This window comes from Chelonoidis abingdonii, chromosome 1, assembly GCF_003597395.2.
Source record: "Chelonoidis abingdonii isolate Lonesome George chromosome 1, CheloAbing_2.0, whole genome shotgun sequence".
Classification (NCBI taxonomy): domain Eukaryota; kingdom Metazoa; phylum Chordata; order Testudines; family Testudinidae; genus Chelonoidis; species Chelonoidis abingdonii.
The window spans coordinates 131,219,264-131,246,330 of NC_133769.1; the positions used below are offsets into that span (position 1 = coordinate 131,219,264).

The 27,067-nt window shown below is 43.4% G+C and overlaps 1 protein-coding gene across 2 annotated transcripts in view; it reads right to left on the bottom strand.

The window, feature by feature from the left end:
• Positions 1-27,067, bottom strand: part of EFCAB6 (EF-hand calcium binding domain 6) — a 173,909-nt gene that overhangs the window by 104,599 nt on the left and 42,243 nt on the right. The window contains exons 6-8 of one of the 2 annotated variants that reach the window (XM_075070341.1): positions 25,483-25,549; positions 10,691-10,827; positions 2,079-2,197 (exon numbers count right to left, since the gene is read on the bottom strand). In XM_075070341.1, coding sequence (XP_074926442.1) covers positions 2,079-2,197; positions 10,691-10,827; positions 25,483-25,549 — 323 coding nt within the window. Of the gene's footprint in view, positions 1-2,078; positions 2,198-10,690; positions 10,828-25,482; positions 25,550-27,067 lie in introns of those variants that run through there. The other variant, XM_032762501.2, reaches the window with a different exon arrangement.

Below are 27,067 nucleotides of genomic sequence, written 5' to 3' on the forward strand. Positions count from 1 at the left end.
TAACGTCAAGTCTTTAAATCAAGATTTGAGAACTTCAATAACTTAGCCAGAGGTGACTGACCTATTACAGGAATGGGTGGGTGTGGTTCTTTGACCTCCTGCACACTGCAGGCCAACTTGATGATCATGATGGTCCCTTTTGGCCTTAAAGTCCGTGAATGACAGAGTGGGAGGTGAAAACCCAGGTCTCCTGACTCACAGACTTGTGCATTATCCATTGGCCCATCTTCTTCCCTAATAATAGTCGGATTTTGTGAGTTTGCCCATTCGAGTTCCACTGTTGCTGTATAGAACGATCACATAATAGGAGGAACTGTGGAACAAACAGCCTGATGACACTGGCCATCAGAATTTCAATTTGGAGGTGAATTGGAATCCTATAGCAGTAAAGAGCTAAACAGGCCAGGGGAATCTCTGCCTTAGTTAGAGTACTATGCATTTTTCAGGATTCAGATATAGATATATATTATAGCATTACCACATGTGATAATTCTGATTCTATTGAGAGCCTCTTGCAAGGTGTCTGATATACTCAACTGACTTCAGTGGGAGTTGAGGGTGTATAGCTACTTTCAGGATCAGGCCCAATTTAATTAACCACTCCAGTGCACCATCTTTAATGTCTCTCCTCTCACTACATCCACCCTTCTCCTCCTTTTATCTTTCGAGCTCACCCACTCTGATCTCTATCCTAAATACTTCCCTATGTTTACTAGCTGAATGGGTTTAGCTAAGATAATTGTTCACCTTCACAACTTCATTGTTGTCAAAGCAGAGTGGAAATTGACTTTGGAGCAACAGCTTTGGTTATGATGTCAGTTGGCCATACTATGTAAAAAAACAAGTGCCTAGCAGCTGTGGCTATTTTCCCAATTATTTCCTAAGCTATCTTATTTTGTAATATTTCATAAACTTTACATCATTCTGTGTACACACAACCCTGTTTCAGAATGAAGAGGGGAAAAGTACAATTAAATAGAAAAGATTCTAATGGTATGATTTTCAGAAGTGCTGAGCATCCACTGAAGTCAATGGGAACAGCACTACTGTACTCAGCACCTTCGAAAAATCAGGCTATTCATTTAATGTTGGTTTAGAAATAAGTCCCACTACTCAATGGAAGACTTTTTGTCAGGCAGTGGATCAGTTCAGAAGTATGACTGTGGGCCAGGCTTTTCTAGACAACTGTGAAAGGTTAATTTGTTCTTTTGTGACTCTTTGTGAAGTATTAAGTCTCAATAGTAAAAATGAAAGTGGCAATGTTTCAAGTTGGTAGGCTCAAAATTTAGCTTACAGTCTTTTCTTCAGGTTGCAAAGTCTGTGTAACTCTCTATTGGCTTTTCCCCCCGGTATAATGTTTAAATACTTTTTTTTTTTTTTTAAACAAAGAGAAATGAAAACTCACTTGGCAGAAAGGCCAGCACTTGCAAGTAACCCGACAACATCAAACCCATGTGCATGCATGATGTAGAAAAATAGGTTTTTAAAGAAACAGATTTTAGTTACAAGCTTCTAAGGGGTTAATGCAAACATGATTATTTTTAAATGATAAACATACTGACAGTATCTTTTTCTTAAAATGCATTCAAAAGTCCATAGACTCTGATATACATTATGGGACATATTTTCAAAAATGAAGGCCAGAAGGTGATGCACAAAAAACATGACCAAGTGTGCAGCCCTTTGATAGTACATACAACCACATTAAGCACAGTACTGCAATAGCTATTTGTACATGGACTCCTACAATCTAAATACATAATTGCACTGAACGAGTTTCAGCTGTGACTGTACTTTTTACACATTCACTTGGGTGTCACTTTTGGAAACCAGGCCTATAAGCAATGTTGATACACTGTGGGTAAACGTTTTCAAACCACTCTGAGAGACCGTCACCTAAACGGCACATAGTTGTCTTGGGCTTCTTTGAAAATTCCAAACTAAAGTTTCCATGTAAGGGCCTAATCCAACTCCCATTGAAAGACTCCCATTGATTTCAGCAGGAGTAAGATCTGGTCCCAAGTGAAAACTTCGCTTTCCCAAAGCCTACACTATACATTCTTCTTGCGAGCACTTACCTAGGCGTTGATTTTCTGTTGCATTTTTCTTAACTAAACCCATATTTATACCAAGGTTCTTCAGAAATTCTTTATAATCCAATGTATTCGTTTTACCAACACAGGAATGATTCCACAGTCTGGAAAAAAAAAAAAAAAAGCAACTCCTTCCGGTGAACAACATTATTCTCTGCCAAATTTCTAGTGAAACATTAGAAAATAAACATATATAATCTTTACAGAATATCATATAAAAATTCAGAAAGGGAAGGTGGCATTTTTTGCATATACATATTGTATAATTTCCCCCAGAGTTTATATACGTGGTGTGTGAGTTGTCTGCATATTATTACTCAATACCACACTACCATGTGATTTGGCTGACCATGTACCTGAATATAAATTTTAATAGATGTGCACAGAAATTCTTTCAATTACGTAAGAAAACTATGGAAATTTTTAATCAAATCCCAGTGTAATCTATGGCAAACGGAACCTAAATTCTATTACAATGTGCCTCGGTTTTACAGCAGTCAGAGCCAATGGGCTGGACATTCTGCAGCAGATTTATTTGAATTAAAAATTTGATTTTTTTTAAATTAAATATGGAAATGAATGTTACAATTAGAACTATATGCCCAGTGTAATTTATTTTTATACTAAATTTTCCAGTCTGAGAAACAATTGGGATTGGGATGAACATATTTGCTAAATATCTGTTCTAATCATTGGTGAAATAGGTAACAGAATGAACAGTTAGGTTGTCCTCTTTAGATTTAAGTCAATCCATTGAAATCAATGGGTAGTTCACACCTTTCAGAACTATTGTTTCAAGTTGTCTGAAGGCTTATGTGAGACAACATTCACTTGATGCTTCCAAGTTTATCTTCCTAATCACTAGAAATATGTAATTTTTTTAAAATGAAAGCAGAGATTTTGTAGTACAATTCAGAGATGCACAGAGTTTAAGGCCTAAATATACCACTAGATCATATAGTCTGACCTCCTGTATATCACAGGCCAGTTCTCCCTGTATTGAGACCAATAACTTATGGTTGACTAAAGCATATCTTCCAAAAAGACATCCAGTCTTGAGCTGAAGACAACAAAAAAATGACAAATCCACCACTTTGTTTGGCAGTTTGTTCCCATGGTTAATCACACTCATGGTTAAAACTTTGCCTAATTTCTAATTTTAATTCCTCTGGCTTCAGCTTCCAGTCACTGGTTCTTGTTATGTTCTTCTCCATTAAATTAAAGAGCCTGTCCTATTCTCTCCCCATGGAGAGAGACTCTAAATTAGTCATCTCTCAATCTCCTTTTTGATAAGCAACTTGAGTGAGTCACTTAACCTCCTTTTACCTCTGTTTTCCCTTCTATAAAAGTGAGGTATAGTGCCTACATACCCAAAGAATAACTAGTTAATATTTGTACTGTACCATGCTTTGAAATCTGTAAAGCATGACAGAAAAACTTATTAGTAACATGGATAGACCATCTTTCAATTTGAAGCAAACTTCCCCATACAAATTCAAAATAAAGGAAACACTTACAAACATTGTATGACTGGCTTATTTGAACACTGACTGACAGTCAAATCATGACAAAAAAAGCCATGTTAAAGATCAGATTAATGCTATATCTTGTCATAAATAACATGTCACTCATGATATATCTGTTTGACATTCATACTTTTTTGGAGCTCAGTTTTTGTAACATTCAAATACTGTCAAACCCAGATATACACACAAATTATCAAAAATGAACACTTCATTCATTATCTATCACTAAAAACAACAGTGACCGTTTTCATCGGCACATGGAAGCTCCAATTTCTAACACCTGAAAAGCTCTTTCCCCCATAAGCTGTATTGTTACTGCTACCAGGCAGTGTCTGGTGATTGAAGAAGGCGGCTTTTTCTGGATTTTCATATGTCAAAGGTAAAAAATCATTCCCGTCAACCCCCAAAAAGGAACTACAGCACTAATTATTTGTTCAGAACATCATTATGCAAATTACGAGCTGCTCTTAGTATTGGACTACTGAAAGGGAACCAAAAACCTCAAGCCATACGTGTGGATCAGAATCAAATGTTTCATGCTTTATCACTACCTTAGGTTACTATAAAAATGACATGGTGCAACTTGAAGATATAGTAAATGGACAGTGAGCTTTTCTTTACAGCATCCACAAACAATGGTGCAAATCCTTCTCCCAGTGAACTCAATAGGAGTTTTGCCATCGTTTTCACTGGAAGTAGAACTGATCCTTGTATTTACTGAAGGAAACAAATAACGAAACATTCATTCCTGAGGGGGGAAACCATGTTTATACGTTTTAAAATAAGAATTCATGGGCAGAATCATTATGATGGATAGACTGCTTTTAGAACTGAAATCACTAAGTGGTATTCCTATTTATTCCAGTCTCCATGTGGAAAAATAATAAATAGCCCCACTGAATTTTACCATATTGTGATATTTATAGTACAGTACTCATAATTATTTACATAACTTCTTTAATCCTAAAGGTACTATGAACTATACTGGCTCCTCATATCTGTAGTGGTGATGATGTTGGAAATGAAATAAACAGGTTAGATTAGGATGAATAGATAAAATAGGATGGCAATCCACTGATGCACAGCACAATGAACATACTCAGAAATTTTGTCCAAGGACACAAGGGCAAACCCCCACTTAAACAAAAAGTGCCATCTTTAAAGGGATCTGTTTGCTGTGCCTTGTACGTAGTAATATTTCAGGTTACTACAACTGAAAGATGTTAGCTGACAAATAAAAAACCTGTATTATTTTTGTCTTTACTTTGTATATTTGACAGCACCGTGTGTAGTTACTTTCACTGTTTCCCCTGTATTCTCAGTAATCCAAAGCCAGTTAAAGTCAATGGAAAGTCATTGTCTTAAATGGGTTTTGGATCAGACCTCTAGTTAAATCCTGTTGCTGCAAACACATATGTGCTTAATTCTGAGCATGTAAATCCCAAATCAGGAAAGTACTAAGGCCCTGACCCTTAAACAGTTATGCAGATGCATAACTTTAATACTATCATTGATTTAATGGGATTTAAGCACGTGTTTAAGCATCCTTCCTGAATATGGAAGCTTTTTCTGAATCAGAGCCATGAGTAGTCCCATTGAAATCAACAGGACTATCGACTTCCTTAAAAGTAAGCCTGTTCCTAAGGGTAACTAAGGGTCTGGGCTGTAGTTATTTTTCCACTACTGAAAAGACCTTTACACAAACATAAACAAGGGAGCAAAAATATCCTTGTACATATTTTAAAGTGTGCACTCTTTTTACATTTCAGCACATTATTTAAAGAGCACCCAATAACTCCCTACACTTTAAAAAAAAAATAGCCAGTTTCAGAAGATTCAAATTAAATTTAATGTGGACACAAGGCAGTGCTGGTTTTCTAAATATCAAAATTTTGTCATTATTACTAGAATGATTTTATTTTTCTTTCTAGTTTTAACAAATATGAATGCTATTTATTCATTAAAATTCAAAACAAACTAACAAATGTACCCATTATCCTTTCCAGCCCATTGTTTAAGAACATTTCATTCTTTACATAAAGATTTGCTCTGAAATGCTGCCATGGAAAATAACCTTGAATTATTTGCTGCATAACTGCCAGATGAGTACACTAAAGGTGCCAGGGGACAGCTTCATCTCGAGCATCTGACTTTTAAGAAAAATCTTCTATGTGTGGTATTTAAGAATTGGTGCTGTATCCCCTCCTACAATATCTGAACACCCCTTCTACAATATGAGAAGAGATTGTCTTGTTGCTCTGAGACAAATCCAGGATACCAGTGGGAGAGTCAAGATCCATTGCTTTTTACTAAAATAGCCATTCCAAAACAGGGAAGTGTCAGCACTGATGAGAGGCTTGGATGAGTTTAAAGTCCACTAGGACCACTGGTCTGTATAACTGTGAAAGCCTGAAGGTCTAAGTACTGGGTACAGGAGAACGGTATTTGTCAGGTAGGCATATAGATCTATGGATGGGAGGGAAAAAGCTAGGGACCATTCTTTCCAGCCAAGATTGTGCCAGCACAGATCAACTGAGAGCTGGTTTGCCTTTTTCTGTGAGAGGACAAGACTTCAGAGCTGCCAGACTTTTTCTCTCCTTGGCAGGTTCTTAGTGTCATTTTAACTATATTACAAACTACTGATTTGTCTGTCTGGCCTATCTGTGAGAAAGTTCCTGAGGCCAAATGGTGTCCTTCACAGGGCTCTTGGATCTCACGCATTTATGTAGAGCCTGATCATTAACTATGACCATTTTCCCAAAACCACACAGCTCCTTTTGTGTCTCCTACCCTAAAGACTGACATTTGTGGTCAAAGAAAGCCCTCTTTATAATTACAGGCCTGATCCAAAGACTGTTAAAGTCAAGGGAGAGATTCAACACAGTCCCAGAACACCATAAGAGAAGTTTTGTAATGGGGAGAAACATTTATCAAACACTCCAAGTCAAATATTCAATGGGCTTGGACTTGAATCAGAAACAGCTGCAGAGTTCTGAGTGCAGAGCAGGAGTGAACACAGGAAACCACCTTGAAGGAGAACACCAGAAGGCAAAGTAGCAGCAGACTCCGATAAATGGGACAATACTGAAGACACTGAAACACCTGTATAGCTGTCTTTTCATTCCAAGTTGGTCTGGAAGTGACCTCTCAGGTGGATTAGGCTCTGCTGTAGTTTAGAACTAATTCCAGAGACAAAACGGATGGTAAAAGCCAGGAGCCTGTTAACTGGGAGTATTGAAAAAAGTTTTAGGTCCTCCAAAGCAAAACTTCAGAGCTAGTCTGTTCTGACAAATGCAACCTTCATCTGAAAAACCCATGCCATTTAAATCTGTATTGCCCAGAGCTATTAAAGAGATACAGTGTAGCAGCCAATTGAGAATCTAATGTTCTAGTTCCTCTATGGGTTCATATCACTGAAAATGAGGCTCCTAATATCTAAGGAAACGTCACTAGGAACCTCAGGAACAGAAGCCAATTTAAACTAGACTAGCAGTCCAGAGGATCCTCTTTTCTTTTTAATGTAGCTGGATTTTTAGGCTCTTTGGCGAGGCAGGAGCCTCCATCTAGGCTCTGGCTTTAACAAACAGGAATGAAAAAACAGGAAGGCGAGAGGGGAGGAATTATAATATTCTTAAAGAAAAGAAGACCGCTTGACCTACCTGATTTCAGACCCTGGGATGCTAAAGAAGAGTGAAAGTTGTCCATGGACTTTACTTAGAGAGTGGCTGTGGATTTTTTGCTGGGGACCTCCACAGATAACTGCTCAGAGACATGGACTATTAGGCAAAGAAATATAGAAAGTGCAGCTTTTGGTGTCTTGCCACGAGTTACATTTGCTCAGTTTCCTGCTAGCCTCTCATGGCAACACCTTTTTTTTTTTTTTTTTGGAGCAACCTATCTAGTCAGTGAATTTCTCGAATGTGAAAGTGGAGGCATTTCACTTGTGCTTATCACTCCTGGGAAATCAGAAAATGACGAGGGCACTTAGGAAATATGAGGACACCTGGACTTGGCCATTTTATTTGTTGCTCTTTCATATTTACCTATGATGTTATATGCCAAAGCCCATTAATAAGTGAACTAAGTTTATGCACTTGGACAATATTCACTTACGACATGCTGGGTCCTAAGTGAATATTGACTTATGAGGATGGAGTATGGAGGTGGAGACAGAACCTAATTTACTGGCATGCTCCATTCCTTTGTGCTGCCCTGGTGATGCAAACAACCACAAACCCATCTTAACTGGAGCAGTGCAAAATTGCTGGTGTAGCAGTGAATCTGGTCCACGATTTTAACTGCCCTCAAAGTTAAAGCCTTCTCATCCCTGGAATACGGCACTAACATCTTTCCCTCAATGCACTATTATCATTAATGATGTCACCCACGTACTTTCAGTGGAGAATACACTCCAAGATGCTTAATGGTCCATCCAAATACAGAATTCAGGTACAGTTTGGTAACATATAAAATCTCTCAAGTTTAATAGGCTTCTTTAAAAGAATGTGACTGTAGTTTTGTGATTTTTACTAAGCAAGATAGGATGAAAGCAATTTTTAAAAGAACTAATGCATTATTTCTGATCTTCTGTTCTCCAATATAAAGGTGAATCTGTATCATTATTTTATATGTTAAGCTTCAGAAGTTTTATCTGAAACATCGTCATTGTTGAGCATTAAAAAACCCCAAATAAAAATTTGTGATCTTCTTTATTATTCCGTACTTATGGAGATGTAGTAACATTTTTTATAGATTTACTACCTTTCAGATAGCAATGCCAAACACAAGGTTTATTGTCAAATAAACCATTGTTTTGTTTGTTCATTGCTGGCTTTAGAAGAGTATTGCTTCTGTTCTATAATTGCATGTACAAAATTATTTAATTGGTTTTGTTGCGATGTAATTCTGGAGAGTGTCCCAGCCAGAAAAGATATAAAAATTGAAACAGTGAGCCCAGACAGCAAAGACAGACTAAAAATTATTTTGGAGATTGCTTGCAGAGGGGGAAAAAACCCAACAACAAAAGAACTGCCCATCCTAATTTGTTTAATTTTCCTTTAGGCCCTTATCCAACAGAAAACAGCCTCCAAGATTGCTGCTGACAAAAGCTCCATGGACCTTATGCATCCGTGAAAGCAGCTCCAAATTCCAAAAGGATACATCATCCTTGGAAACTGCCATGTGGTAAACACACAGCTAGATTCTCCAATGTTCATGATGTTAATTACACCCACCTCCATCAGGTGATATTCCTGAGCTCCAGGGGCAAATTACCTGCCCTCTTTCAAAATTTCCACCAAAGAGGAGCAGCTTTAAATCACAGCCAGGACTCCACAGGAGTTCACTAGCAAAGAATGCTCAAGAGATGCATGGAATTACTGTATCCTCCAGTTGCCTTAGACACACATCCTCCTGGGGCAGTTTAGCCCACCTTAGGGCTGCAGGCACCGCCTTTTGCAGACCCCCAGTAGCACAGAGGCAGTGGCCACTTTTCACTTCCAACTGCCCTCTGAGAGAAGTGCCTATGCTAGGGTTTATGACAGTAAAAGCTGGCAGGGACCCTGGAATCATAATGCCAAAAGTATCAAGTGTACTCCTGATTAATACTTTGTACTTACAGGGCAGAATGTATTATATTTTAAACTGCTGTACAATCATTAATTAATCCTCATATCACCCCACTGTGGTAGGTATAATTATCCCCTTATACAGGCTGGGAAATTAAGCACAGAAAGGTTAAGTGATTTGCCTGAAGTTACCAGGCAAATCAGTGCTGATCTGGGATTACTCAGTGTTCCTGAATCAAAGGCCCATGCTCTGTCTGCTGACTCATATTCCCTCTCTGACTGCTGGCTTCTCAGAGACAGAATCTGTGTTTCCAGCTCAGTTAATTACCATGCTTGGCAATCAGGCTTGGGTCATGATGTCAAAGTACCAAGCTTTCCCTGACATCTCAATGGGGAGGGTATTGTTGGGATTTTGTGGTTCCCAGTGAGTCTGATGCTGGGTAGAATCAAGGGACTTCGATTTGATGCAATGCGATTCGATGCAATGTGATTCAATTCAATTCAACAAGGCTTTATTCAATATGTGCACAAGGAGAGCCCCTCCAGCAAGGAGCCCCTCCCCTTGCTATTTTATAGCACATGGCACTCACATAACAAGTTATATAACATGAGCCTCTAACCAATCAGAGTTAACCTTTCCATATATGGGTTTGTTTATCACATGCTCATAGTTCTCCAGTTCACATGCTGAGCTCAACCCCCTCCCCCTGGCCTTCTCTAGAATGTTCCTAGGGTGGTGAGCCGCAGCATGCTTCCTATGCATAAGCACCCTGCAAACCACATTTTATCCAAAATGAACACAAGCATACCCTTCAGTATGTTCTGCCCTGCTTGACTAACATTGTGAAGAGAACTCATAGTTCAAATATCTCCCATGACTCAGCCAAAGACAGCTAGAGGATTGAGCAAAAGATTGTTTCTTGCACCTCCAGTGACTGGAGCAAGGGAAGCATGTCCATTGCTCATCACTTCTCTCCTAGAACAGGTTCAGGTGGGTCTCACTGTTATCACCATTCAGCATGTAATCAGCGTGGAGTGAGAAGGCACCAGCAATACCATTCCTGGAACTGATGTGAAGGGGGGAAAGGAATGTCTCCTCTGACAATCTTTTGGAGATCAAGGCAAAGAGGGTTTTACCCCAAACACCAGTCTCTTTGAGACTGTGTGGGTGAGACCTCCATTCCCACCTCCCAATAATCAAGCTGCTTGAAGTTAGAAGGAGTTAAGATGCTAAGACCCATTCCTTTAGGAACTAGACTATGGAATTACTACTTCCCTCAGGCTACAGAAAGTTTCAGAGTATGAAGTATGCATGTGGGTGATTAAAGTGATAGGTCCACAACATAGAGCAAGGCTCTTGGTAGCAAGCCAGCTTTTATCCTAATAAGTCAGCCTATTCCCAAGCCACTCTCCTGAACCGGACAGCCTGTGCAGGTCAGAAGGCCATATAGGTCCCTTAACTTATTAATTTCAAGCACCATACAGAAATCTTTGACTTACTTACTTTTCATACTCTGCATCCTTCATCCTGAGACAAGTGATCTCAAGAATCCGTCTTAGCTCATGCCGCTGTATTTGTCCTGTTCGGTTATAGTCAAAAAGTCTACAGGTCTTGATGATGCTTTTCAAATTCTTTGAAATCTATAAAATAAACAAGAAACAAATACTGATGCAATCTGAAACACAGGCACTGGACAGCTTTGTTAATATAAAAAATGGCATTTTATACTTTTTCCAACAATGCAAAAAAAAAAAAACACAAAAAAACAACTTTTTTGAACACAGTGGGAAGTGTTACAAAATGACTATAAGACATGAATACTGTGCAGTTACTGGATGTTTTGAAGGCAATTTCCTCAGTAAATGGTGTTGGTAAAGTTAAAAAAATTTTAGGCAAAGTAATGAGTTTCAAATACAATTCATTCCTTTTAAGCAGTAGATAAAATATATCTTCCTCCAATTACTGAAACTTAGAGATTTGCTAGAAACCAAATACTGCAAGATTGTGTATTTATGTATATGTCATTCACTCATGCAATTTTACAATTAATGTGTAGACAGGATTGCTAATGTATTACTTTAATCAGTCACTTAACACTATAACTCTAAAGTAGTAATTCAGTTTCATGGGTATTTATGTGCGGAAGTGGACAAAAGGGAATTTGGACACAGACTTCTTAGTTTTCAACAGAATAGAGCAAGAGTCAGGCTAACTCTAACTTTAATAATGCGAGACTTCAAGGCAGGGCCTGAGCAAGTGGGAAGCGAGTAGGAAAAACTGTTACAGATACTGTTTTTTGACCTTGTGTTAGATAAGAATGGAATACAGACTATAGCAGGAACTGCTGAGAAAAGTAAGATATCAGAAGGAATAAGGAATATCAGAAGACACAAGATGCGATTGTTGATCATTATTGTCTGTAACAAAAGGTATAAATGCTTGCCCTAATTGTTTATCTAGCAGAGACCTGCCTGGGATGAGGGAACCCCTGTCCCATATACTCTCCTCCCCTTGCAAGTGTCAGGAAAATAAACTGTCTCTGACATGTTGCAAACAACCTATGAGTGACGACTCTGTTTTCTTCCACATATGTTTATTAGAAATCAGCCAATGATTAGTGTTCTGAATAAAGTAGAATAAACTTTTTTTTTATTCAGTTCATATATTTACCAAAAATAAGGGGGTATGTTTCAGGGCAAAAAAAAGAAAACATGAGGTTTTGCTAGTGAAGGTGGTGACATTTACAAAACTGCAGTCCTTTCCCCTGACCCTGTTAAAAATCTGTGAAGTCTGAACCTGAAAATGCAGTCAGACACTAAAACATGACATTGTGGGGTACTGAGCTTATTGTTTTTCAATTACTTCTATGTTGAATTTTGCTCAGTTTACAAGTAAGAAAAGTTTGCTTAAAAATACTGCTCTTTTTAACTACTGTTCTTAAAAATTTAAGCTGGGAATTGAAAGTCAAGTTGTGTTCTTTCTGGTTCACACAATAGGAGCAACAATATAGATTTAAATGTTTATTAGAAAATATTAAAGAAAGGTGATACAAAGAGTTTGATGTGTCAGTCGTTGGTCATCGGGGGAAACATACAGAGCATGGGGGGACGCTGGCAATTGGTTATGGTTCAGCATATAATACATACAGCCTGTGATGTCCCCAATGCGGGGTGTACGGTGGTTGGGGTCAAGACTATAGTAGGGGGCGGTGAGGTACATCGCTCATATAGTGGGCTACACGCAGTGCATGCGTATGAGTAAGCGGGACCGGAGGTAAGGGATAAACAGGGGTGACCCTCACGTGGTGGAATCAGCATTGGTAATTTCAGGACTCAGGGGATATGGTTTGGTAGGGGGGTAAGTAAGGGTTTCCCGCCTCCCCCACGACGTGGGTGCGTGGAGCCACATCGGCTCACTCCTAGGTTTGGCGGTGGCCTAGGTGATGCTGTTCGATGTAAATTGTCTCTATGACCACCGATGATAGGTCCGAGACCTCAGGCGTCTGCATGGATCCGCGCCATAGCGACGGCCCACCCCACAGGCCCTGAGCAACGTTCGTTTCCACAGGGGTCTCACAGGTCCCAGCGCCCCGACGATTACAGAGCGTCGGTGTAACCTCGTAGCCCTTCGCTCGCAGGGTGTCATAGGGGCGTATTTCTCGAGTTTGCGGGCTCGGGCTTCGCGGAACGCTGGGGTCCTGTTCTCGAACGGGATGGTCACGTCGATGAGGATGATCTTTTTCCGCTCCTCGTCCGTGACGACGATGTCTGGGCGCAGCGGGCTGTCTTCTACAACTGGAACTAAACTGCCTGTTCTGATGAAGGTCCATGAGCCAAAATAGACTCCTGTAGGCTATACAGTGCTAGCAAGAGTGTAAAGTAGCCAAACCTTGGGTGAAATCCTGCTCCCATTAAAGTCAATAGGAGTTTTGCCATTGTGAACTCCTTATTCCCACTGCTGAGCAGTTAATCCCATGCATAGCTTATCTGACTGCAATGGCACAATCTATGGTTATACCTGCCCACTAATGTAAGTAAAAGGCCCACAATCTAGTCCAAAGTAAGCAGAATTGAGGCATACAGTCAGGTTATGACTGTTCCTTGGCAGGTGTGCACAGACCAGGATGACAGAAGGAGGCAATTTTTTTTTGTTTTGGATGCGGACAAGGAGGAGGGAAAGCTGGTTTTGCCTTTTGCTACTATGAACGGTTAAGACAACACAATAAAGTTCTAATATCAACAGGACTGGCAAAAAGGCAGAAATTTCCCAGTTTCACTGGAATGGGAAAACATTTCCACACATCTAGTCTCACACAACCTCAACGTTTTCATGAGAAAGACTATTTATTAACATTTGATATCTTTTGGTAATCAGATTTTGTTAAAGAGGATCACTGTATGGTCAAAGAATCAAGCTTTAAATACTTCAATTCCCCCCCGAATCAGAGATTCATTTACTAGAAGGCCGAACTCAAATTTTCATCCTTATAAGTCAAATTGAGTACCGTGCAGTTCAAAGCAGCACCCTGGAAACCCCATATTCACTACTGTCATGATATGTTTTGTACCATGTATGCCTTGTGAGGTATCATTTTAAAGGTCATGATCTGCTGAAACCCGTTGTTCTGTCAAAATACGTACATCATTAGTGTTTATGAAGTGATGAGATTTTGCTGTATGGTTGTTATTGAAATATGTTGTAAATTTGGGAGTCGTCCATTGTTAGTTCTCCAGTGACAACAAAGGTGGTGATCCACACCCAGGCTGACATTAAACAACCATTAATCAGCAGGGGAGTTGTACACAAGAGATTTGCAATTCCGTAAGAGAAACACCACACAATGGGGATTGCTCAACCCTGTGATTTAGCAAGCCCCGCCAGGCATGCCTGGACTAGTTTCTTTCCAGGGACATGGATTAAGAGTATAAAATAAGGGTCAGTGGTATCATGAGGGCACCTTTCTCCTCCCCACCTACACTGGAAGCAACAAGAATGCAGGGAAAACAAATAACTGAACTGAGGAGACTGTTCCCAGACTTAAAGGGAGAGCCTGTCTATTAAGGACTGTAACCTACCTGCAATATCCAGCGGGGTGAGAAAAACTGCTTGATCCAAATATTGTTCAGTCTAATACAGTGGTTCTCAAACTTTTGTACTGGTGCCCCTTTCACATAGCAAGCCTCTGAGTGTGACCCCCCCTTATAAATTGTATTATAAATGCTGGAGGCAAAGCGGGCTTTGGGAGGAGGCTGACAGATTGCAACCTCCCATGTAATAACCTTGCAACCCCCTAAGGGGTCCCAATCCCCAGTTTGAAAAACCCTGGTCTAATAAAGTCTAGGATTTAGACTGCATGCTTACTTTTTATTTTCTTTCGTGACTATCTCTGACTTCTTGTGCTTACCCCTTATAATCACTTAAAATCGATCTTTCTGTAGTTAATAAACCTGTTTTATATTTTAGCTAAAACAGTGTGTTTTAGATGAAGTGCTTGGGAAATCTCAGCTCAAATTACAAAGGCTAGTCTGTATCCTCTCCACATCAAGGGAGGGGCAGACTGGGAATGAATTTATACAGGTCAGACTTCTGACCAGGGCAACATAGTACAGTTCTGTGGTGCAAGGCTGGGGGCTTGGGAGATTTGCTGGTGCCTTTCTCTGTGTGATTCGTGAGTGGCTCCGGGAGCACTCGTGCAATTTAGCTGGATGTGGGGCTGTTGTACTGAGTGATAAACAGCAAACCCCCCAGGTGCTGTTGTCACTAGCAAAGCACTGTGAGAGAGACCCTAGGCTGGAGAGATAAGGGGGCATAACAGTACCCCAGTTCCAGGCTGTTCCCCAGGGATCCTGTCAAAACTACATGAAGATATTTCAGCTGATCATTGAACATCATCAGCTGTTTCAACATTAGAAAAGATTGTCCTGTTTGCTCTCAATAGTCATGAATGAGTCAATCACACTTTTCATTACAGTAGGACCTTGTCTTGGTTTCTGGCCATATTGTCCTCTCTTACTACTGTTGTGTGCCAGTTGGCTACTACATTCCATCTCAGAAGTAACTGCATTTCAGCAGTGTTACAAGAAGGTAGTTTGTGTAGCACTGGGGGATCCCTCAGGATCAAAAAAAATAGGTGTTTAAAGTATTTTCTTACACTTTGACATGTAAAGAAAATTCAGTGCAAATCACATCCAGCACCAGACACAGGGAGTTCTAAATACAGTTTTTATGCACACCACAGATTACCCTTCAAAGACTGAAGTACTCTACCTCCAAATACGAGGCTACCCACGCAAAAGACAGTTACTCTCCTTTGTAACTGTTGTTCTTCGAGATGTGTTGCTCATATCCATTCCAGTAGGTGTGTGCGCGCCGCGTGCACATTCGTCGGAGACTTTTACCCTAGCAACACTCGGTGGGCCGGCAGGGCGCCCCCTGGAGTGGCGCCGCTATGGCGCCGGATATATACCCCTGCCGCCCGCCGCTCCTCAGTTCCTTCTGCCGGCTACTCCGACAGTGGGGAGGGGGCGGGTGTGGAAGGACATGAGCAACACATCTCGAAGAACAACAGTTACAAAGGTGAGTAACGGTCTTTTCTCTTCGAGTGCTTGCTCATATCCATTCCAGTAGGTGATTCCCAAGCCTTATCTAGGCGGTGGGGCGGAGCGAGAGTGCAGAATGTAAGATCGCTGAGCAAAGGCGGTATCGTCTCTCGATTGCTCAACCAGTGCGTAGTGAGATGTAAAGGTATGCACGGACGACCAGGTAGCTGCCCAGCATATCTCCTGGATGGGAACGTGGGCCAGGAAAGTGGTGGACGAGGCTTGAGCCGAGTAGAGTGGGCAGTGAGGTGGCCAATGGGACGTGGGCCAAGTCATAGCACGTCCGGATACAGGACATCACCCATGATGGAGACCTCTGGGAAGAAATAGGCATACCTTTCATACGCTCCGCCACTGCTATAAATAGCTGGGAGCGTCTGAAGGATTTAGTCCTCTGGATGTAAAAGGTGAGGGCCCGGCGGACATCCAGGGGTGTAGCTGTGGTCCCTGTGCGATGCATGCGGCTTCGGAAGAAGACCATAGAAAAATGTCTTGGTTAATATGGAAGGCAGAGACCACCCTGGGGAGGAAAGCCGTGTGTGGTCGTACCTGCACCTTATCTTGTGAAGATATGTATGGGGGTCTACCACCAAAGCACGGAGCTCAGAAACCCGTCTGGCGGAGTGGATAGCGACCAGAAGGCCGTCTTCCAGGACAGGTAGAGCAACGAGCAAGTGGCTAATTGCTCGAAGGGGGGGGCTGTGAGCCTAGACAGCACAAGGTTGAGATCCCAGGAAGGGGAAGGAGGCTTAACCGGGGGGTAGAGTCTCTCCAATCCTTAAGGAATCTTGAATATTCCGGTGAGAAAAGGTGAACTGCCCGACTCTCCGGGATGGAAGGTGGAGATTGCGGCTAGATGCATCCTTATTGAGGGAGTGCTAGGCCTTGCTCTTGAGGTACAATAATAGTCCAAGACCACAGGAACCAAAAACGGCTTCAGGAACAAGGGAACGCTGTGTACACCAATGAGAGAACCGCTTCCACTTGGCGAGATATGTCGCCCGTGTGGAAGGTTTCCTGCTGCCCAAGAGGACCTGTTGGACCTGGCTGGAGCAGCGCGCCTCAGATTGGTTTAACCAGACAGTAGCCACTGTTTAGGTGCAGGGACTGAAGGTCCGGGTGTGAAGCCTGCCAAAGTCCTGCGTTATAAGATCCGGGCAGAGTGGTAGTGGTATCGAGACGCTAGGACAGGTCGAGCAGCAGGGTGCAGTGCTGCCTCGCCATGCTGGAGCGATTAGGATCAGCCTGTCCTGTCCCTGCGGAGCTTGAGCAGGACTCTGTGGACTAAAGAAAGGTGGAAGGCAAGAGTAGACCCCTTTCCAGGGAATGAGGAACGCGTCCGAAAGAGAGCCCGGGGAGCGACCCTGTAGGGAGCAGAACACCTGGCACTTCCTGTTCTCCTGGAGGCAAAGAGGTCTATCTGGGGAAAGCCCCACTTCCAGAAAACAGAAAGCAGGATGTCCGACGGATGGACCACTCGTGGGCCAGGAAGGACTGGCTCAGGTGGTCTGCGAGAGTGTTCCGGACCCCCGGAGAAAGGAAGCTACCACGTCTATCAATGGGCATTCAAAAGTCCCACAGCCGCATCGCTTCTTGGCAAAGGGAGAAGATCGTGTCCCTCCTTGCTTGTTTATGTATACAATGGCCGTTGTGTTGTCCGTGAAAATCGCAACACAACGGCCCTGCAGATGTGGACGGAAGGCTTGCACGGCCAGTCGGACTGCTCTCAGTTCACGGACATTGATATGGAGCTTCAGTTCCTGCAAGGACCAAAGGCCTTGGGTGCGAAGATGCCCCAGGTATGCGCCCCACCCCAGAGAGGAAGCGTCTGTTGTTAGAGACACCGAGGGCTGAGGCGGATGGAACAGTTGACCGGCACACCCAAGGGAGGGAGTCAGCCACCAGTTGAGGGAGCCCAGCACGTGTGACGGATCGTGATATCATGTCTAGGGCATCCTGCGTGGACGGTGAACCGAGGCAAGCCAGGTCTGAAGAGGGCGCATGCGTAGTCTTGCGTGCTTCGTCACGAAGTGCACACAGACATGTGACGAGTGAGGGTGATGCGGACAGAGGTTGTTGGAAGGCTCGTAGTCCCTGAATGAGGGGGACTATAGATTGGAACCTCTATGGGGGCAAGCTGGCTGTTGCAAGAGTGGAGTCCAGCATTGCCCCTATGAATCTATCCTCTGGTAGGAAGTAGAATGGATTTGTCTAGACTGATGATCAGACCTAGACGTGAGAACAGGTCTTTGATGATATTTTTGAGCGGTAACTGAGCCTCGGAAGTCCCTCGAATCAGCCAGTCGTCGAGATATGGAAAACATGAATTGACGACGACGGAGGTGGGCGGCGACTACCGCCATACACTTGGTAAATACCCAAGGGGCCGAGGAGAGGCCGAAGAAAAGGACCGCAAATTGGTAGTGATGACGATTTACCACGAAGCGAAGAAACCTTCTGTGCGGTGGGTAAATTGCGATATGGAAATATGCGTCCCTCATGTCGAAGAGCAGCGTACCATCTCCTGGATCCAGGGAAGGAATGATGTTCCCCAGGGACACCATGCGGAACTTGAGCTTCTTGATGAACTTGTTCAGAGCTCGCAGGTCCAGGATGGGCCGGAGACCCCCTTTCGCCTTGGGGATTAGGAAGTATCTGGAATAGAATCCTCTGCCCTTAATAGCTCTGGAACCTCCTCTATGGCTCCCAACGCAAGGAGCCTCGAAACTTCCTGCAGAGGAGTTGCTCGTGAGAGGGGTCCCTGAAAAGGGACGAAGAGAGAGGGTGGGAAGGCGGGGTCGAAACAAACTGAAGACGGTAGCCACATTTCCACCATGCTGAGGACCCAGCGGTCCAATGTTACGTGGGACCACGCAGGGAAGAATGCAGCGAGGCGGTTGGCGAACTGAATGGGATCCTGGGAGAATTGGTACAGTGTTCTCGGGCGCACCTTCAAAAGTTTTCCTTCGTCCGCTGGTGGTTTGGTGGGACCGGAGTTGTTACCCCCTTGAGGGCCAGACTGGCGTCTATGAGAGGTCCGGCCTCTCCTCCTGGAGAAGTCCTGTCTCGGTCGAGGTGGGGGTAGGGTCGCTGGGGTTGGGGTCGGAAGGACCATCTCTGAGTCTGTGGTGTGTGCATTCCCAGCGAACGCATGATCACGCGATTGTCCTTCAGACTTTGGAGACGAGGTGTGTCTTCTGGAGAACAGACCCTGACCATCAAAGGGTAGGTCCTGTATCGTATACTGCAGCTCCGGTGGTAGACCTGACGCTTGCAGCCACGATATGTGCCTCATAGCGACCCCAGAGGCAAGAGTTCTAGCGGCCGAGTCAGCAGCGTCCAGTGAGGCCTGGAGGAGGTCCTTGCACCCTTTTTCCCTTCCCCAGGAGAGCTGAGAACTCTTGGGGAGTCCTGTGGGACAAGCTCTACGAATTTGCCTACTGCCTCCCAGGTGTTAAAATTGTATCTACTCAGGAGGCTTGCTGATCGCCACTCTAAGCTGGAGGCCTCCGTAAAGTAGATATTCCTGCCCAACAAATCCATGCACCTGGCCTCCTCGATTTGGCGCAGGAGCTTGTTGGCCATGGCGTTCCGTTCGTTGACGGATTGGACCACCAACGAGCAGGGAGGAGGGTGTACATAAAGGTATTCATAACCTTTCGATGGGACCATATATTTGCGCTCAACCTCTTTGGCTGTAGGTGGTAATGATGCCGGGTTTGCCAGATTGTATCTGCCCGAGCCTGTATGGAGCGGATAAAGAGGAGCGCCACCCTGTTGGGGCCTCTGTCGAAAGAATGCTGACTACTGGGTCATCCACTTCAGGAACCTCCTCCACGGGTAAGTTTATGTTGAGAGCCACGTGGCGGAGGAGGTCCTGGTGAGACCTAAGGTCGATTGGGGCGTCCAGATGTTGCCGTCCCCGCACTGCCTCATCCGGGAAGAGGAGGAAGAGACCCAGGGACCAAAGGGTCTTGGAGAGACTCCTGGTCTTGCGGGACGTCCTGGGTTGCTCTTGCTGTTCCATGCCCTGGGCAGGGATTGCTCGGTCCCCGCTGGAGGGGGTCTGCTCACCGTGGACTCCGGTGCCCGATGTTCGGAGGGACGGAGTGCGGTGCGGATGGTGGCCACCTGGCTCTGGTGATAAGCCCATGGGGTCCAAAAGGGCCACTGATGAGGACCTTGCTGGTTGTCCAACTCTCCTGTATGATGCCGTCTCGGCATGAGAGGAGATCGACGGCTGACGAGATGGCTATGGAGGGGCGGAGACCGTGTGATGAAGGTCTCTGCAGCCACTGGAACCGTCCCTATGCGGTGCCGGGGAGCGGCACCGGGAGTCCTGACGGTGCCGAGAGCGCGACCGGGACCTACAACCAGCGCGGTGCCGGGAGGTCAACCGGCGCCGAGAGTCGCCGTGCCGAGATTGGCTGCGGGAAGTATGGTGCTGCAAGTGGTGCCGAGATCTGGAGCGGTGCCAGTAATGCCTGGTCGGTGACGGGGATCTTGAGTGGTACTGCGAGTACGACCAGTATCTTGATGGGGAACGGTACCGGGACTGCGAGCGGCCGCGGGACCGGGATCGATGGCGAGACCGTGAGCGTCTGTGGGACCTGGATGGGGTCCTGGATCGGGACCTAGAACGACAAAGTCCCATGGTGCCGGGCGAACAAGCTCATAGAAGGGCCGGCTTGCCTATAGACTGGGGGACCCGCACCGGCAGTGCCGGGGGTCGAGGCAGCTCAGGCTCCATTAGGGCGATCAGGTCTCGTGCTGCGGAGAACGCCTCCGGAGTGGAGGGCACGATGAGCTTGACCGCGGCACGCGCCGGGGAGCTGGTAGGCACCGGACTCGACGGCTCTTCCGAGGTCGGAATCAACGGTGCGGCGGCCGTCGGTGCCGCAGCAGATGGTAGTGCCGGGCAGTCCGGTTTGGCTAAGCGCTCTGACTGCGGTGTGGATATAGCGGCCGCAGGAGGCTTGCGCTTCTTGCTCCGAGGCGAGAGCGAGTGGTGCCGGGCAGAAGCTGATGCCGGAGATGGGTGACTCGGCGTCTTCGCGGAAGGTGTGCGTTGTGGGGTACTACCTGCATAATAATCTCCTTCCTGCTCCCTTATTCTGTGGAATATCTCTCTGCATAGAGAACACAAAGTTTCACATCTGAATGTTTGACAGGGCAAGCAGGGGAAGGTGGAGAGGGTTCGCTGGTCTGCACTGCATCACTACATTCTCCCCACCCCAAACCCTCTGATTCTCTCTATACTAGCTTACATGGCCTTCCCCCCAGTTGGTGTGAAACAACCCTGAAAGGGGTTTCAGGGGAATCCACAGGACAAGTGAGCCACTTATAGCACAATTCATAGAGGAATCATGTTGTTCAAGCGAGGCAAAATGATGGAGTGGGGAGGCAAGAGACCTATGTGCAGATGTGTTGAGATTCCCCTGCATAGCTTGGCGGATATAGGGAGGGAGGAGTCTGACACCCCCGGCTTCTGCAGGTAGCAAAAGCTGCTCCCCATTTGTAAGAGAATCTGAAGGAAATTCTGCAAGTGTAAACTAACACTTGCTGCTCCTCTTTATAGCAGACACCCTAGTAATATAGGGAGTGCTGCAAGTACTGAACTATTTATCTGAAGTAAAAATGGCAAAAATTTAAGCATGGCAACTGTTCATTCTACAAAACTATACGCTGAGGAATGAGTCGATGGCAGGACTGGGATTTAAATCCAGATCTCCTGACTGCCAGCCCACTATTCAAACCAGCAGAACGTTCTTCCTCTCTCACTTTAGTGAAAACGCATCAAAAATCCCACCATCACATTGTCATTCTTGGTGGCAAAAGAAAGAGAAGTCAGTTGTGCCTATAAGTCACAGTCTGCAGCTGGGATAACTTGGAAGCACACTGCCTCTGCAGCAGTTCCCAGAGAAGCACAGCTTGTGCATCACACTTTTACAGGGTGCAAGATGTGCTTTCCTCCACACAAGGCAAAGTCTGCTGGTCTGTACAGGGCAAGAAAGGGAAGAAGACCATAACCTTTCCATTTCCACAGCCCTTCTGGGGAGGCTACCATTGCTGGACTGAAGCAATCCTGGCTCCTGGCATCCTCTTTCCCTCAGCCTGCACACACATGCAGAAATTCTCACATTCTACCCTGGAATGGGCTTGGAGAATGAACCACCTTCTCATCCCTAGAGGGTAGCCTCTCCAGAGCAGGGTATCAAGGGTATAGGAAGGGCAGGGTGAGCAAGCTTTCATACCCAGAGCTCAATCTGGTGCCTGTGCTGCAGACAAACAAAAAACTTCAGCCTGCAAGGCTATCAATCCAGCACATTTCATGCACACTTTTTTTTTAAATAAATGCATGAAAAAATATTCCTCATGCAATAAACACATCAATGCTCATTTTCCCTATATTCTACTTTGGGCCATTTTTGTAAAATCTTTAATTAAAGTTTTTCTTTGAAATTGGTATCATCAAACCAGAAGAAAGAAAGTAAAAAACGGAAGGACACAGCTGTGCATATATGAAGTGCTATTCAGTACCAAATGAATTGGAACAAAATAAGTATCGTGACTGTTATGCTCTTAGTTTTGGCTCTGTATTCTCAGTAGCACAGTCTAACTTGTCACTTTATATTGATTCCATCTGTTTACACTCTGCAGAGTATTGGCTTCCTACGGTGAACATTTCCTATTTACCAGCTGGTAGAGATAGGCCAAACCAGATAGAAAAGAATTAGACTATTTTCAGAGCCTCATAAACATAAAATCAAAAATTTAGGGGGGGAAGGGAAGTAGGGAAGTGGGGAGTGAGGAAGAGATACTGGGCCTAATTCTCATTTACATTAAGGTCCTTTACACATTCTAGCAATTCAGAGGAACCTTAAAATTGGTGTAATATATTTATGCGCACTTTAAGGCCTCTTTACACCACCACACTTCACTGGAGTGTAAAGGCGGCTTAGTGTAAATCAGGCTCAGTATGTTGCTTACTTTTAGAGACACTAGCAGTTTAGGTCCAAAACTAAGGATTAGTTAGTATGAATACTTATGCACAAACATCTCCATAGTGCAATGTCTAAATGTAAACCCTGGTGCATAAGTGCATTATGGAACCATCATTGTACCCTCACAAGCCTTCTTATAAATTTGCTTTTTCTAGTGGTTGGTTCTCTTCTTTTTCTTCTTTGCTGCTCCTCAAGTAAATATTTTTGCTGCTTTTGTTGAAAGCTGTTTCAGGTGGCCAGTCTTACCTGAATCTAACTTTTTTTTTTAATGTTTGGAGACACTTCACTGTTTGAATCAATATTTTCTTCCTTGCTTTTTTGTGCTTTTGGATAAGTAATCAAGGAGAAAATCCTGCCCCTGACTCTGAGGCTATGGAGGCTCTCTGAGCAGCAAACCCAGTGAACTTCCATTGTGCAGTGCTTTGACCCTCTGTATTCTCAGGATTTGGGTACAGGGGGTGAGCATCCAGTGCAGTAGTATGCAGACAGTGCATGGAGTCGGCAAGGGAGGGGAAGGACCAGAAGATCTGCTACTATACAAACCCTCTAGTCTTCCCCTTCCCACAATGAGGGGAGCGCAGAAAGGACTGCACAGGCTACTCCAGCCACTGGGCTGTCTTAACTTCTTCAGACTAGCTCTTAAGCCACTCGCTAAGTAGATGGAGATGATTCATTTTCTTCATCTTTATATACATCTGCTTAGCATCTGGCCAGCTTCTTGTGCTGAGTACTGTATTTAGGATGTGCCACAAAAAGTCCAGAATGTAATGGCCATTCTCCCCATATGGTATTACTTCCCTCCCATGGTCAAGTCTTCACTAACTCTTCTGATAGTGGCCTACTGGAAAACTGTTATTGCAAGTGGTTAGAAAGAAAAGAATCCCATGTTCAGATCTAGCTTCATAGCTTTGATCTTGCATATGAAATATTCCAAATCTTTTCCTAGCTTTTTTTTGCATTTCTAAATATTTAAGAATTATTATGAAAGTGGCAAGGCTTACTTATGGCAAATAAAAGTGGTGACTGTTATGTCAAAAAATCACTTGGACTAGATGGGACATCAAGTGGGTCATGTAGTCCATCCTCTTGCACTGTAACTGCATGTATTTCATTATAACAATACTCTGCACTTCTATAGAATCTTCCATCTGAGTATCTCAAAGTGTTTTCCAAGCATGAATGAGTTTAACCCTCATGAGGTGAGAATTATTATCCTCTATTTTACAGATAAAGAAAAAAATGGCATTAAAGAGCCAATTTTTAGAAATGTGTGTGCACAATTTCCCACACCATTGCAGTAATTAACACAAACATGTCCCTGTTAGATGGAAGAAGGGCATTTTGGAGGAGCAGAGTAAAGTTTGGTTTGGGAATAATCAATGTGCCATTTTACAGGTGAACATTTATTTAAGAGATTGTATGAATGAAGTATATCTGAACATGTATTTATTTCGCTGGTTAATTTCCATAGTTTGAAATGCTTGGGGTTTTTAACTAAAATTTTTCTGGAATATATGTATATAGCAGTAACCTTACTTTTAAGTTGATAGCCTTTTCTATTAATGTACTTGAATATATATATCACCGCTGTTTCAGAATGTCCTTAAAAAATAACACAGAACCTGGGAAATTAAGTGTACCAGAACTCTAATTAGGACTTTGGGGGATATTTTCAATTAATAAATTTTGTAATAAGAAGATATCTAAGCTGTTTCTTTTGTGATATGACATACTCAACATGAAAATGTAAATGTTACTCTCCAGTTAGTTGCATACAGCCAAATGAATAAAAGCTATGACATTAATAATAACTATATTCATCTATGATTGATAGGTTTTTCTGCAGTGAGGAAAGATTGTCTTGGGTACAATCTGTCCTAACAGCTCTGCGATATGTTAATATTTTACTCAGACTAGAGAAAAGATATATTCAGATGTCCACCATATAAGAGGGGCTGAGGATGCTACTGCAGCCTTGAGGTTGCAATAGAAGCTGTAAAATAGGAAGGATTTTATTGTCTCCTCCCAATATATGTGCCAAGCCTGTGTCAAACAGTGTAGAGAGCAGAATTTGCATGAGGTTATGTCCTAGGATGCTTTTTTGCCTCACATGAAAATCTTGGGGTGTGGTGGGACATGACACATGATGCTCCAGAAGGCACAGAACATTCTTCTGGTGAGCTCTGCACCATGGCAAATATTTGCTATGATCTCTGGTTGGTTTAACTGATGTCCAAGTATAATAAAAGATTACTACATTGATGCTGGATATTTTTTACTCCATCAGAGAAAAATCTATTTTACACTCAGCCATTTCATTATTACCTGAATCATCAGAAGAAGGTTCTAGAGTTTTATCCATACAACATGGTGTCAGAGATCTTAGGCTGGATTCTCCACAGCCTGCTCCTTGTGTTGCTGTTTACTTTCATGCAAAGTGAAGGGCCTAAAATGCTGTTGTTCTGACTTGGTAGCATTTTTTTTTTTTACCAAATTTGCACAAATTTAACTGATTACCCAAGATGCACTAAAGTGAAGAATCAAGCCCCTTAAATGAATCTGGCCTTTTATTCAAGCAAGCAACATCTAGAACTAAGAGTACCAGTACCATTTATGAAGTGCCAGAACTTAACTTATAAAGTAAATAACCATTTTAGCAATCAGTTGCTGTGAATATCCACCCCTACATTACCTTTTCCTTTAAGAGGGATTCCAGCTGACTTAATGTCATGGTTTGGCTGCCTTGGCTATCGTTCCATCTAAAAATAAATAATATTAACGAAAGGATTAGACATAAGGCAAATGCATTACATTACTGTTGTAGGGCAACAATGGCCCAATTATTGATATCAATGAGGGTTTTGCCTAAGTATGGAATGAGTAAAGACTGCAGGAATGGGCCTCCACAGTGATCCTGCATAGGGTCCTGGGCCCAGCTGCACTGCCCTGCTGCACTGGCACAAAGTGACACTGAATCTGGTGGATCCAGCTCCCAGATGATCTCCCCGTGCAAGTGGATTCTTGAGCAATGTAGAGACACTGTAGCTCCTACACCTTGCACACCATGGCTGACAATGTGGAGGATGTGGCTGGAGGACAATAGCATAGCTTCCCAGTGCCTAAGCAATCCCCAGCTCTTTTAACAGCCACTGGGGCCATTGGCAGCTGATACTGATGCATGGCTGGGCCAGGGAACAAGACTGACACATACAGGAGTCCTAGAATCAGGTGAGTACAAAGGATACCTTGGAACCTTAATGCCCAGCTGCATCAAGTGCTCCTCAGCCATAAATGAGGATCTAGCCCTTTGCATTTATAAGATCATTGTCAATGATCTTTTAACATGTGAGGTCTTTTAGAAAAAGAATGGCCCTACTCTCACCCATTTACTTACATCAAAACCACAGACCAAATCATTTTCACAGTTAACAATTAACATGTTTTATTTTTCTCAGCGGATCTGACAGATTATAAATTCCTGTTTTCCCAGGCTCTTCCCCTAACTAAGGGCTTGACCCTGAAAACACTTATGCAAGAAAGTACTCGTGTGTATTTGCAGGATTGAGTGCTAAAGACCAAATTCTGTCCTGACTTACAGCCCACTGGGTTCACTGAGATTGTGTGGGCTTTAAATCAGGGCAGAAACCAGCCCTAAGCTCTCTCTTACAAAATTTTCTCTGGAAAAAGAGCACCTGCACTGCCCTCCTGTGGCAAACTCCTGTAAATTAAGCTACAACTATCCCACATTTATTTTTGCTTCACATCATTTTCTGACTTACACTGTGTATAGTTTTAATACATGTCTACAAGCATTTGGTTGGTCAAAAGGCAGCATTTTCTAATTATAGATTTGATTCTGTTCTCTTTCACCAGTATAAACCAAGAGTTTACTCATTGTGATTCCATGTGAAAGTGAAAGGAAAATCAGGCCCCACATGTTTAACGTATTCATTATTTTCCCCATGATATAAAAAGGGATTAAGCTTTCATTTTGTGCATGATCCCTCATTCTCTATTTAATTATTTTTTTGCTAATTAATCAGAAGCTTTGCAAAGCTCCCTTGTTTCTCTGGAAGATAGCAGCCTTAAATTTCGTCCTCCCATTTTCTGCCTCTTCCTCTTCTCCTCTCCCTTCCTCCTACTTCCTTTCAGTGGACTACTCCCAATGGTGTTTTCCCCTCATTCTCTGGGAGGTTTGTTAACTTTACACTTGACGGTAAAAAAGCTGGGTCAGAATCTGTAGAATAATTTCTAAAGCAACTGTCTGTCAGAGCCTG